The 14,264-nt window shown below is 47.1% G+C and overlaps 1 protein-coding gene across 2 annotated transcripts in view; it reads left to right on the forward strand.

Annotated features, from left to right (window-relative positions):
- Positions 1-14,264, forward strand: part of PAK2 (p21 (RAC1) activated kinase 2) — a 120,230-nt gene that overhangs the window by 99,534 nt on the left and 6,432 nt on the right. For both annotated transcript variants that reach the window (XM_073576573.1, XM_073576571.1), the window contains exons 13-14: positions 92-288; positions 533-670. In XM_073576573.1, the coding sequence (XP_073432674.1) occupies positions 92-288; positions 533-670 (335 nt within the window). The remainder of the gene's footprint in view (positions 1-91; positions 289-532; positions 671-14,264) is intronic.

The following is a 14,264-nucleotide window of genomic DNA, read 5'->3' on the forward strand; positions in this document are numbered from 1 at the left end:
TGTAAAATGTCATTCCCCGTTACCTGGACTTCAGAATTTCACATCATATTTTTCTCTCTCACTAATAACCTTTTTTTATCTTTGTCTTCAGCGGACTTTGGTTTCTGTGCCCAGATCACTCCTGAGCAGAGCAAGAGGAGCACCATGGTGGGGACACCATACTGGATGGCACCTGAGGTGGTGACCAGGAAAGCATATGGTCCCAAAGTAGACATATGGTCCCTTGGAATCATGGCTATTGAAATGGTGGAAGGAGAGCCACCTTATCTCAACGAGAACCCACTAAGGGTAGGTACTTTATTTTTCACCACAAGTGGCACTAGGAAAGACTTACCATGTGATCACCCATTTTAACTAAAAGAAGAGTAGTCGTTTTCTGCTTTTTCCTGTTAAAATGCTTGTTAGAATTCAGGGGTAAGCTTTGCATTAAATATGAGGCGTTGCTGAAGTTTGAAATATCAAAAATGTTATTCTTGAATGTTCCATTTCCTACCACTTTTCTTTTTTTTTTTTTTTTGTTTTTTTTCTCTAGGCTTTGTATTTGATTGCTACTAATGGCACCCCAGAACTGCAGAATCCTGAAAAACTTTCACCAATTTTCCGGGATTTCCTGAATCGATCTTTGGAGATGGATGTAGAAAAGAGAGGATCAGCAAGAGACCTCCTACAGGTTAGTGGAAGAAATGCTGAAAAATGGCAAATGAGGTTTAACACAGATAAGTGTAAGGTTATGCACATGGGAAGGAGAAACAGATGCTACAATTACTTACTAAATGGGAAACTGCGGGGGAAATCAGACATGGAAAAAGACTTAGGCATCTTAGTCAATAAGAAGCTAAATTGGAGTGCCCAGTGTCAGGCAGCTGCCACCAAAGCAAATAGGGTCATGGGATGCATTAGAAGAGGTCTGGGGACACGAGATGAAAACATAATTCTCCCTCTGTATAAATCACTTGTCAGACCACACTTGGAGTATTGTGTGCAATTTAGGATGCCGGTGCTCAAGAAAGACATTACTGAACTTGAAAGGGTTCAAAGGCGGGCTATTAAAATGATAAATGGAGTTGGTTCACTACAATACCCAGAAAGGTTATCAAAATTAGGTCTATTTACTCTAGAAAAGAGAAGACTTAGGGGAGACCTAATATATATGTACAAGTATATCAGAGGGCAATACAGAACTCCCATGAACTGTTTGTACCAAGGACTGTGACAAGAACAAGGGGGCATTCTCTTCGTTTGGAGGAAAGACAATTTCTGCACCAGCATAGAAGAGGGTTCTTCACGGTAAGAGCAGTGAGGCTCTGGAATTCTCTTCCTGAGGAAGTGGTGATGGCCAACTCACTGAATGAATTAAGAACGGAATGGATGCTTTTCTTGTGAGTAACAGTATAGAAGGTTATGAATAACATAATATTATAGGTAGATGGTTGACCCAGCTTAGGGGAAGGAATTTTTTTCCCTATGGAGAAAATTGGCTTCTACTCTGTGGGTTTTTTGCCTTCCCCAGGATCAACAATGCAGAACAGCTGCAGAACATAGGCTGAACTAGATGGACATAAGGTCTTCCTTCAGCATTCAAAACTGTGTTACAGTATAAGGCATTACAATGCTTGTGAAAGACCCATAGTGCGACTAAGTAAAAGAGTAAAACCAAATTGAGAAAAATACATTTTTATAAAAAAGTCACAAAACAAAAATATAAAATTGTACCCATAAATAAATATTTTTGTGGAGACAAAAGTACACATTTAGTATTTCTGCCTCCAGAGCTACCTGAACTATAAAACTGTCCGACTACTTAACCCCTACAATGACCACTGTAAAAAAAATAAAATAAAACTAGGCAAAAATCTGCTTTTTCATCATACCGCTGAATAAAACAATCAAAAAGATGAATGTAAATAAAGTGTAGCTGAAAACGTAATCTTGTCCCGCAAAAAACTAGTCGCCATACAGCTCAGTGGAAATACAGCGATGCAAAAATAATTTTCTATAAAATAGTTTGTGTAAAAGCGCCAGAACATTAAAAAAAAATATAAATGTTTTGTCTCTGCAATCGTACTGACCCAAAGAATAAAGATGCCTTATCAATTTTACCAAACACGAAACGGCATAAATAGAAAGTCTTGAATAGCTGTTTTTTGTATCATTCTGCCTCTCAAAAATAGGAATAGAAAGCAATAAAAAATGTCGTGTGCCAGAATATGCTATCAATAGAAACATCAGCTCGTCCCGCAAAAAACAAGCTGTCACATGACTTTGTTGAGAAATATGGAAAAATTATAGCTTTCAAAATATGGTGATTCAAAAACTTGCACAAGGAGCGACGTAAAAAATAAAACCAATTCTTCACCTGCTGTTGATTTGTTCATTCTGCTATTGATTATAGTAAGGCTCAGCTCACATTTATCCTGCGCTCTACGCTGAGCACTTACACTGGAGTTTCTGTGTAAATCTGTAAAATACGTGATTCAGACGGAACCCCTGGCGGAAGATTCCTTATCATGAGGCAGATGGAGGCACCGTGGATGCAGTCTGGCCTTTGATCCAGTGTTGTCCGTATTTTTAGGTGTCCATAAAAGTGCGTTACGCCACAGTTTTGTGCACTTCTGGAAATGACACCGCTGAACAGAGGGCGAATGGCATCCAGAGTAACTCTGCTGCCTCTTTTATAGTGAGCACCACACAAGAAAACAAATCGACCATAAGTCCAATAGTATAATATAAATTATTATTGGGAGGGCGTCTATCCAGGTGACCAGGCAACTCTGTATACTGTTACTATATGTACTTAGCGCTATATTTGTGTATAACATTCATTAATTCTGGTTGTCATGCATATGCCGTTACACTGACACAAAGTGGTGTCTTTGATTATTGTCCTGGCATTCCTTTGGTATACTCTCACAGTGACACCTACTGGTGTCCTTTTGCACATGCACTTTTCATATACATACTATTTACAGTATGGTTTTGGTGCACGTATTTATATATTACTAATTTGGATTATGTTTTAATTTATATTTATGTATTATAATTATGCATAAATTTGAAATATTGAACAACTGTGTGATTTTATGATTTTTTTAGCACCTCTGTATTGTAGTATACCAATTGTCTGGATAGTATTGCCCCTTTTTTACATATATGCATTTTATACAATACATTATTTTTCTTCATTTTTAAACTACCTATCCTAATAAATGAATTTATATTATACTATTGGACTTATGGTCGGTGTTTTCTTGTGTGGTGCTAATGGTGTGTTTTCGACTGTCCTGTGGTTTTTTTAATATTTGGTCACCCAGTCAGCAAGTATTTATACTTACACATTTGATTATATATTCCTTTATTTACACTGTGCTGACTATTGGTACCCTCTTTGGTGTTCTGTTGTGTGTGTGTGTGTGTGTGTGTGTGTGTGTGTGTGTGTGTGTGTGTGTGTGTGTGTGTGTGTGTGTGTATATATACTCATGATAGTGAATGGATCCCTCGCAGTCTCCTCTGAATCATGTCACTCGGAGACTTAGATGGAAACTCCAATATAAGTGCTCAGCATAGATCGCAGGATAAATTTGATCCAAATTGTTATGTAAAATGTTCCCAATAAAAGCTTCAACTTAATCCACGCAAAAAAAGCAAATTCTTTCTCAGGTCCGTTATCAGTTAGCGGGAATATAGGGGGCTTCCACGTTACTGGTAGCACAAAGTCTCTGGAAAAGCACTGTCTCCTCGCCCCCAAAAGAAATCCAGGGCTTCCAAATGCACCCTCCCTTCTGAGCCCCAAAGTGTCTAAGGCCTGTTTCACACTTCAGTTTTTTGTGTCAGTTAAAATCCGCCAAAAAGGCGGAAAGCGGATCCGTTCCTAACTGATGTGAACGGATGCCACTGTTCCTAACTGATGTGAACGGATGGCACCGGATCCGTTTTTTTGACGGATCCGTCGAATGAAGAATTTTAAAGGAACCGCTGCCCGAGAGAGAGAGAATTTTTTTTCTCTGTCCGCCAGAAGTGATTTCAGGGTTAAATTTCCTCCTGACTTCATTCCTCTGGGCATGCGCTCTATAAAAATGCGGATCCTGCAGTACAAAAAACGTTACATGGTCCATCCAGGCATCTCGGCGTACGCAAAAAAAATTGACGGATCCGCAAAAAACGGATCCAACGGATGGCCATCCGTCAAGAACCGCTGGTAATGCAAGTCAATGGAGAAAAAAACGGATCCGCCAAAAAAAATGGCGGATCCGTTTTTTGCAAAAACGGCGGATTTTGATTGATGGTCAAAAGCGGAAGTGTGAAACAGGCCTAAACCGCATTTAGCGTCCACATGTTTGATATTTCTGTAGCAATGAGAGCCTGCTTCATTTATGGGGTCTGTCTCTCCAAAAGCATTAGCTAGGCACTGCAACATACTGCACACTACAATGGCAGATTTGCAATTTTCACTCAGCAATATCCACTGCTGGTTGTTGCTAGAAAACCCCCATGGAGTCAAAATCCTCACTATACCTGTAGATAAATTCCCAAACAGCAATAATTTCCAAAATGGGGTCTCTTGAGGGGGGATTCTGCTGTTCTAGTACTTACAGGGTCTGTATATGGTGTCTGGAAAATATTCTAGGAAACTGTGCTCGAGGAGGCAAATAGCGCTCCTTCCTCCCAAGTCTCGCCATGTGGCTGAGCAGTACTGTACAGCTACATATGGGGTATTTCTATGTTCAGCAGAAATTGTGCATCAAATTTTGGTGCCATTTTTACCCATTTTCCCTTGTGTAAATGTAAAATCTGGGGCTGAAACAAAATTTTGGTGGTAAAAATGTAAATATTTTTTCACCCTTAAATGAATGGATTGAGAGGTGTAGTTTTTAAAATGGGTTCACTTATGGGGGTTTCTGCAGTGCTGGCACCTCAGGGGCTCTCCCAGTGGATCATGGCACCTACAAACCAGAACAGTGAAATCTGCACTATAATATGATGCTCCTTCACTTCAGAGCTTTGCACTGTACCTGAAAGTATTTCCTGATTTACGCTTCTTTTACACTTGCCTTGTTTTTGCGACCCCCAATAGATTTCTATGGGGCCACAAAAACGGGCTGTAAAAATTTGTCGGTACGCCGTATGGCTGTATTTACGGCCGTGAAAAAATATCGTATCGAGCCTGCTTGATCTTTTTCACAGATTATGGACTGAAATCAATGGGGCCGCAAATACAATGGAAGCTTGCCCAGTGTGTTGATTTTGCAGTATACCATGAAGACCGTATTTGCGGAACGCCGTATTTTCTCCTACGCCTCATTGATGGACACAGATCGTGGGTGTTATGCTGCTTGCCACAAGGAGGACACTAAGTGAACACAGAAAAAAGTTAACTACTCCCCTGCAGTATACAACCTCTCCGCTGGCTGGGAATTCCCCAGTACTTGCTTAGTGTCTGTAGGAGGCACTTGGGTCTGGCTTCAAACCCCACTGTTTTTATTTTCAATTTTTGAGTTTTCTGTAATTTTGTATTTTTTAATTAACGGAGTGAAGGGGCGACGGTCCCTTTCGGCCTGCGCGAGCATCGGATTGGAGGTATGGGGTCGGGTCCTGGTCCCTGGGAGAAGCGCTGACCTAGTCTCAGTGGCAGTACACCGGCGTCCCGTCGCGGCCCCCCCCCCCTTTTCTTTCATTCACCCAGCGCTCACCGTGGATAGGCCCAAAAGTTTAGTCCTTGGCTTTTCGGCCTACTAGGCCGCAATTTACATAGCGCCGCCCACCGTTAGTGCCGCCGCCCACGTCCTTTTCTCCTACGCCTCATTGGGGGACACAGACAGTGGGTGTTATGTTGCTGCCACTAGGAGGACACTAAGTAAACCAGAAAAAAGTTAGCTCCTCCCCTGCAGTATACACCCTCTCGCTGACTTGGATTTCTCCAGTTCTTTGCTTAGTGTCTGTAGGAGGCACTTGGGTCTGGTTTCAGACCCCACCGTTTTTATTTTATTTTTGAATTTTCTGTAAATTTTTATTTTTTAATTAACGGAGTGAAGGGGGGGACAGTTCCTTTCTACGGCCCGCTCTCCCCCGAACCAACAGGCAAGCACGTGAAGTAACCCTTCAAATACACTTTCCTGCGACGAATGGGGCGGATTCCTCTGATGATAGTTCCCTTATGGTCGGTGCTCCACGGATACGAGGGCTAGCGCAAAAGGAACGAAGCACAGGAGTGCATGGAGAAGGACTTGTGCAGCGCTTTCCGATGCCCTGAATCAGCCCCATAGCTCTCCATCCCCCTACCACAGGGTGGATCGATTGAGCAATACCTCTTTAAGACCTCCTCCAGCTCTGCTGCATTGCCCGGAGGAATGAGACCCTGCAACTGGAAGAACGCAGAGCGCGACCTGCCTGAGCTCAGGAGTGGAGGTATGGGGTCGGGTCCTTACCCCCGGGAGAAGCGCTGACTTGACGTCAGCGGCGGGGCACCGGCGCTACTAGACTGCAATTTGACTAGCGCCGCCAGCGCTAGTCGCCGCCCCCTCCTCTTAGCGCCTCTCACCTCTTACGAGACGCGCAATTCTTATCTCGGGGGCCATGTCCTTTTCCAACAGCGGCATTAACCCCTTCAGGAGCACTAGGCCTGTTCTGGACAGCTGGATACCGGGTGACACCACAGGACCACCGCTATTCCTCCCGGGGGGGGGGGGGACACAGCACAGGACTGTGGGTAAGCTGCATCTGCCTTCAGATTAAAGCTTAACCCCTTCCCGGCACATTCTCTGCAGCTGCAGACAGACTCTGCCTTTAACCCTTTCAGGAGCGCTATGCCTCAATCTAAGGAGGCTAAACAGGCGGTTAATAAGCACACTGCATTTTTAAACAGTGTGCACCATTTGCAAGTCTGCATTACCCAGTGGACAGACTAATCCGTTATACACAGACTGTGACCCAACCTGTGCCCCGACCTGCGCTCCACCGCCCCTCGCCGCGCTGCTGACGGGCCTCCTGTGCTTAGTACCCCTGAGGGGGCCGCGTCCCTCTCACGGTCGGTGAAGTCTCTGACCCAGGCTATATTCTTCCTCCGAGAGGACTCTTTAAGTCAGAACCACCAGCAGGGGCCATCCTCGTTCAAGGGATGGTCAGGTCTCTGGAAAGTTGACCCATGATTACGCGTCCCCTAGTCACGTTCGCGCCTCAGCATCGGCGCCTCCTGTCTCTCGCTCGCCTTTTTCTGAGGTTCACAGCGAGCACGACTCTGAATTCAAATCTGACTCTTCAGCCCTCAGAATCCCCCATCTGATCAGGAGTCTCTTGATTCTCTTACAGAATCAGTCAACAGGATTCTGAAGTTGGATGAGGAAAATATTCCCACTCCAGCACACGCTGTCTCATTAAGAAAACCAAGCATGTGCGTAGGTTGTTTACCAGCCGTCCAGAAGCATAGGGACCGGCCACATAAATGGTTCTCAGGGCAACAGTCTACTCAGGCTAAATACCCTATTGATACAGACCTAATGAAGGATTGGTTACAATCCCCTCCGGTGGACCCTCCTGTATCACGTCTTGCTTCTAAAATGCTCCTATCTGTTTCTGAGGGTTCCTCAGTCGGAAATTCCTCCGATCGTCAAATTGACTATCTTGCCTTCTTTCGCGGCAATTTGGGTCTCTAAGGCAATGGCCGCTTGGGCAGAAGCCTTAATTACTTCCCTCCAGGGCACCATTCTTCCTCCGGTGGCAACCACTGTCGCCAGGCAGATAATTCACGCAGCGGACTTTGTAGTAGACGCTTCTGGTGATGCCGCCAACTGTGCGGCTCAAACTGCCGCTAATGCGACCTCCATTACAAGAGCCCTATGGCTATGCGGCTGGCGGGCGGATGCCACATCTAAAAGAGCATTGTCTTCTCTCCACTTTCAAGCGGGTCGTCCTTTTGGGGAGAAACTGGACTAGCTCTTTTCTGATACTACCGGAGGGAAAAGTAAATTCCTTCCTCAACACAAGGGCTGTTCGGCCGTTTCGCAACCAACAGCCAACGCGTCTTCGATCTTCTCACAACAATTCCGGTTGGTCCTCCTCTACTTTCTCTTCCAGAAAAGGTCGGTCCCCGCGAGGAAACAGCGGCTCCCAGGTCTCATATAGACCTAACCACTCTTGGAAACTCAGATCTAAGGCTTCTGGATCTAGGGGAGCCAGATCTCATAGATCTACCCAATGACTTGTTGCGGTTTCTGGCAGGCACTGACAAAGTTGGCGCCCGCCTTCTTTCCTTCAGCCACACTTGCCTCACAGTTGCTCACGACAAGTGGGTCAGGTAGTTGGTGTCCTCCGGATACAGGATGGTAGTTTCTCTCCTCCAACTTGGTTTTTCCTTTCCTATCCCCCCCAAGAAAAAAACAAGAACCTTCCTTCGGGCTGTTCAGGCTCTGATAAGGGACGGAGTCATCATTCCGGGCCCTCGTCATGAGAGGTTCATGGGTTTTTATTCAAACTTTTTTTTGTGGGTCCCAAAAAGGACGGGACGATCCGACTCATTCTGGATCCCAAACTGTTAAATCAGTTTGTCAAAGTATGGCGACTCCGAATGGAATCCCTCCGGTCAGTTGTCACTTCCATGGAGAAAGGAAAAGTTCCTAGCATCCATCGACATCAAGGACGCTTACTTTCACATTCCGGATCTGCCCGTCTCACCAGCAGTTCCTGCGTTTTTTGCAATTCACGAGCAACACTTCCAGTTCCTTGCCTTGGCTATTGGACTCGCCAACGCCCCCAGGATCTTTGCTAGGGTATTGGCGGCTGTCATGGCCATTCTCCACTCGCGGGGAGTGGCGGCGTTACCGTATCTGGACGACCTGCTCATCAAGGGCCCGTCCCTTCCAGCCTGCGAGGAATCTATGGACATAACAGTGATACACTTTCTCGCCTGGGCTGGAACATAATTCTTGAAGAGTCTTTCCCAAAACCGGCTCAGCAGATGTCCTTTTTAGGAATGATCTTGGACACTTCCTGCGAGTTGGTCATTCTCCCTCCATAAGGGGCCCAAGCCTTACTTCAGGCAGCGCGGACTCTTTAACCAACGTTTTTGTGCTCTATTCATTTCAGCATGGGAGTTCTCGGAAAGATGGTGGCAACAATGGAAGCAGTTCCATTGGCACAGTTCCACCTCCGTTCCTTACAACATGCGTTGCTTTTAGCTTGGAACAAGAACCCGTTCTCCCTTAGATCCTTCTGTCCCTGTGGGTCAAGCAAGCCCTCAGGTGGTGGACACTGAGGTTCTCCCTGAATCAGGGGAGTCTTTTCTCCCAGTTAAATGGTTGGTAGTATCCACCGACGCAAATCTTCTTCCCATCTCAGCAATCCACATCCCGGGGGTAGAAAATTGGGCGGTGGATTTTCTCAGTCGCCAAGGCCTTGCCTCAGGAGAGTGGTCTCTTCATCTGGAAGCCTTTCAGAAGATTTGCCATTGCTGGGGGACTACGGATGTGGATCTCATGGCCTCAAGACTAAACAGCAAGGTTCCTCGGTTCGTTGCCCGATCACGCGATACATGCGCCATTGGAGCGGACGCCCTAGTTCTGCCATGGCACCGGTTCCCGTACATCTTCCCCCCTCTTTCCTTGCTTCCGAGGGTCATCAAGAAGATCAGAGCGGAGGGAGTACCAGTGATCCTAGTCGCGCCGAGCATAGTATGCAGAACTAATACAACTAGTCGCCGAAGTCTCCTGGCGACTTCCAGATCGCATGGATCTACTTTCGCAGGGCCCGAGTTTCCACCAGAAATCAGAGGTCCTGTCTTTGACCGCGTGGCCATTGAACCCTGGTTTTTACCACAGGCTCAGTTCTCTCACGACATGATTTCCACCATGTTTAGTGCTAGGAACCCTGTGTCCACGCGCATCTATCACCGCACCTGGCAAAACCTTTTCGCGGTGCAAGGATCATGGTCGATCACCTCTGATGTTTTTTCATTCCGGCCATATTGGAATTCCTTCAATCTGAATTAAAATCAAGCATTGCGCTTAGCTCGCTCAAGGGCCAAAGTTCGGCCTTGTCAGTACTTTTCCAACGCATAATTGCCACCAAACTTCAGGTCAAGGCGTTCATTCTGGGAGTTTCCCATGTGGCGCATCCTTATAGAAGGCCTTTGGAATCATGGGATCTTAACCTGGTTCTTGGGGCCTTACAGGAGGCTCCTTTCGAACCGCTGCAGGACATGTCACTGTCCGTCCTCTTGGAAGGTGGTCTTCTACTGGCAATTGCGTCAATCAGGCGAGTTTCGGAATTGGCAGCCCTGTCCTGCCGTTCTCCGTTCCTGAATTTTCATCAGGAAGAGGTAGTTCTCAGGACGTCCCCATCCTTCCTGCCCAAGGTCATCTCCTCTTTCCATCTCGACGAGGAAATTGTTTTGCCTTCCTTTTTTGTCCGGCGCCAGTCCACATTCAGAAAGCCCTCCAAACCCTCGATGTGTCCATAAGTCAGATGCCCTGTTCGTGCTTCCAGAGGGGCATAGGAAGGGTCTAGCCGCGTCAAAACCACGCTAGCCAAGTGGATTCGCTTGGCGATTCATGAATCCTGCGGTCCGATAATGCAGTCTCCATTAGAAGAGCTCTATGGCTACGCAACTGACGGGCAGATTCCACCTCCAAAGGATCGTTGACTTCTCTGCCCTATAAAACTGGTCGCCTATTTGGAGAGAATCTGGACCAGCTCATTTCTGACAGGGGAGGAAGAGTAAGTTTCTTCACCAACAAAGGGCTGTCCGGCCGTTTCGGAATCAACAGGCGACTCGTTTTCGACCTTTTCGCAACAGCTCCAGCTGGTCCTCCACAACCTTGTCTTCTGGGTCAGGTCGGTCCCTGCGTGGAGACAGAGGTTCCCAGGTCTCTTACAGACCTAACCGCTCTTGGAAACCCAGGGCAAGAGCATCTGGATCTAGGGGAGCCCGATCCCATAGATCCTCTACTCAATGACTTGTTGAGGTAGGCAGCCATCTACTTTCATTCAGTCACAGCCTTCCTTCGGGCCGTTCATGCGCTTCAAAGGGACGAAGTTGTCATTCTGGTCCCTCAAGACGAAAGGTTCAAGGGTTTTTTATTCAAACTTTTTTTGGTTCCAAAGAAGGATGGAACAATGCGGCCCGTACTGGACCTCAAGCTGTTAATCAGTTTGTCAAGGTACGGCGATTTCAAATGGAATCCCTCCGATCAGTTGTCGCCTCCATGGAAAAAGGAGAGTTCCTAGCATCCATCGATATAAAAGATGCTTACCTTCTCATCCCGATTTGCCCGTCCCACCAGCAGATCCTGCGTTTTGCAATTCACAAGGAACACTTCCAGTTCGTTGCCTTGCCCTTCGCACTCGCCACCGCCCCCAGGGTCTTTACCAAGGTCATGGTGGCTGTCATGGCCATTCTTCAAGCTCAGGAAGTGGTGGTACTGCCGTGTCTGGACAACCTGCTGATCAAGGGTCCGTCCCAGCCTGCGAGGAATCCGTGGATATCGTAGTAAATATACTTTCTCGACTGGTTTGGGAGATAAACTTCGAAAAGTCTTCCCCAACACTGGCCCAGCAGATTTCCTTTTTGGGAATGATCTTGGACACTTCCCGCTGGTTGGTCATTCTCCCTCCAGAAAAGGCCGGAGCCTTACAACAGGCAGCGCGGACTCTTTCCCGACCGGTTTCTCACTCCATACGTTTCAGCATGAGAGTTCTCGGAAGGATGGTGGAAGCAGTTCCATTTGCACAGTTCCATCCCCGCCCTTTACAACATGCGTTGCTGTTAACTTGGGACAAGAACCCGTTCTCCCTGGACCGTCGGTTCCTTCTGTCCATGCGGGTCACACAAGCCCTCAAGTGGTGGACACTGAAATCCTCCCTTAATCAAGGGAAGTCCTTTCTCCCAGTATGATGGTCGGTGGTGACAACCGACGCCAGTCTTCTGGGCTGGGGTGCGGTTTTTCGTCACCACATGGCACAGGGTCGTTGGTCAACTCGGGAATCACATCTCCCCATAAACATCTTGGAGATACAAGCGATCAGATTAGCCCTACTGAGTTTCCACCATCTCCTCACTGGTCACCCCATCAGGATCCAATCCGACAACGCCACAGCTGTGGCGTATATCAACTGTCAGGGGGTTACTCGGAGCAGGATGGCGATGCACGAAGTGAGTCACATCCTTCATTGGGCCGAGACCAATCATTCACCCATCTCAGCAATCCACATCCCAGGGTTAGAAAATTGGGTGGCGGATTTTCTCATTGGGTGGCGGATTTTCTCAGTCGCCAAGGCCTTGCCTCAGGAGAGAGGTCTCTTCATCTGGAAGCCTTTCAGAAGATTTGCCATCACTGGTGGACTACGGATGTGGATCTCATGGCCTCAAGACTAAATAACAAGGTTCCTCGATTCATTGCCTGATCGCGCGATCCATGCGCCATCGGAGCGGACGCCCTAGTTCTGCTGTGGCACCGGTTCAGGGCCATCAAGAAAATCGGAGTAGAGGGAGTACCAGTGATCCTAGTCGCGCCGGGCATAGTACGCAGAACTAGTACAACTAGTCGCCGACATTCCCTGGCGACTTCCACATCGCATGGATCTACTCACAGGGCCTGATTTACCACCAGAACTCCGGGGCCCTGTCTTTGACGGCGTGGCCGTTGAATCCTAGATTTTAGCACAAGCTGGTTTTTCTCACGACGTGATCTCCACTATGATTGGTGAAAGGAAGACCGTGTCCATGCACACTTATCACCGCGTCATTCTCGTGGTGCAAGGACCATGAAAACTATTCCCTCTGGTGCTTTCCACTCCTTCCATATTTGAATTCCTACAATCCGGATTAAAGTCAGGCTTCGTGCTTAGCTCACTCGAGGGCCAAATTTTCAGCCTTGTCAGTTCTATTCCAATGCAAAATTGCCACTAGACTACAGCTGAAGACGTTCATTCAAGGCGTTTCCCATGTGGCACCCCCCTATAAAAGGCCATTAGAATCATGGCACCTTAACTTGGTTCTCGGAACCTTACAGGAAGCTCCCTTCGGACCACTGCAGGACGTACCACTAGCTGTTCTCTCTTGGAAGGTGGTCTTTCTAGTGGCAATTACGTCAATCAGGCGAGTTTCGGAATTGGCGGCACTGTCCTACCATCCTCCGTTCCTGAATTTTCATCAGGACAAGTCAGTTCTCAGGACGTCCCCGTCTTTCCTGCCCAAAGTAGTGTCTGTCTTTCATCTCAATGAGGAAATTGTTTTGCCTTCCTTCTGTCCGGCACCAGTCCATCGCGGTATATCTCGAGGACGGCTCCCTTCCGCAAGTCAGATGCCCCGTTGGTACCTCCAGAGGGGCATAGGAAGGGTCTAGCCGCTTCAAAAGCCGCCCCGCTAGCCAGGTGGATTCGCTTGGCTATTCAGGAATCCTACCGTGTCAGGGACACACCTGTCCCAGCAGGGATTAAGGTGCATTCTACCCGATCAGTGGGCGCCTCTTGGGCCATTTGGCACAAGGCGACGGCAGAACAGGTTTGCAAGGCTACGACTTGGTCCAGTCTGCATACCTTTACAAAACATTACCAAATTCATTCTCAGGCCTCTGCGGATGCAGCTCTTGGCAGACGCATGCTGCAATCAGCAGTACCGCAGTGTTAAGTCAGTGGTACATGGGGTATTAGCAGTTGTACGCTCCCCACCCAGGGACTGCTTTAGGACATCCCACGGTCTGTGTCCCCCAATGAGGCGTAGGAGAAAGATTTTTGTGGTACCATAAAATCCTTTTCTCTGAGCCAATCATTGGAGGACACAGCACCCACCCTGTTTAGCCTATTGGCTTACTGTAGCATTCTTAGGTTTTGACAGTTATTGTTATTTATTTAATGCTCCTACTGCTTTTTCACCGAATTGGGGAATTCCCAGCCAGCGAGAGGGTGTATACTGCTGGAGAGGAGTTAACTTTTTCTGTGTTCACTTAGTTTCCTCCTAGTGGTAAGCAGCATAACACCCACGGTCTGTGTCACCCAATGATTGGCTCGGAGAAAAGGATTTTATGGTGAGTACCACAAAAATCCCTATTTTACTAGGACACTCCCATGTACTTCCTGTTTATCACTTCGAAGGCCTGCAGAAGTCCGAGAAGATTTTTGCGGCGGACCGTGAAAATTACGAAAAAAAGGCCCCCAAAAAACACGGCAAGTGTAAAAGAAGCCTAACATGTAGGGTATTGATTCACTAAGGAAAAAATGTGTCATATATGGTGTCAACATGCAGACTGCACCACTAGATAAATTCATTGCGATGTGAA

This window comes from Dendrobates tinctorius, unplaced genomic scaffold (assembly GCF_039654945.1).
Source record: "Dendrobates tinctorius isolate UK_male_01 unplaced genomic scaffold, ASM3965494v1 ptg000049l, whole genome shotgun sequence".
Lineage (NCBI taxonomy): Eukaryota > Metazoa > Chordata > Amphibia > Anura > Dendrobatidae > Dendrobates > Dendrobates tinctorius.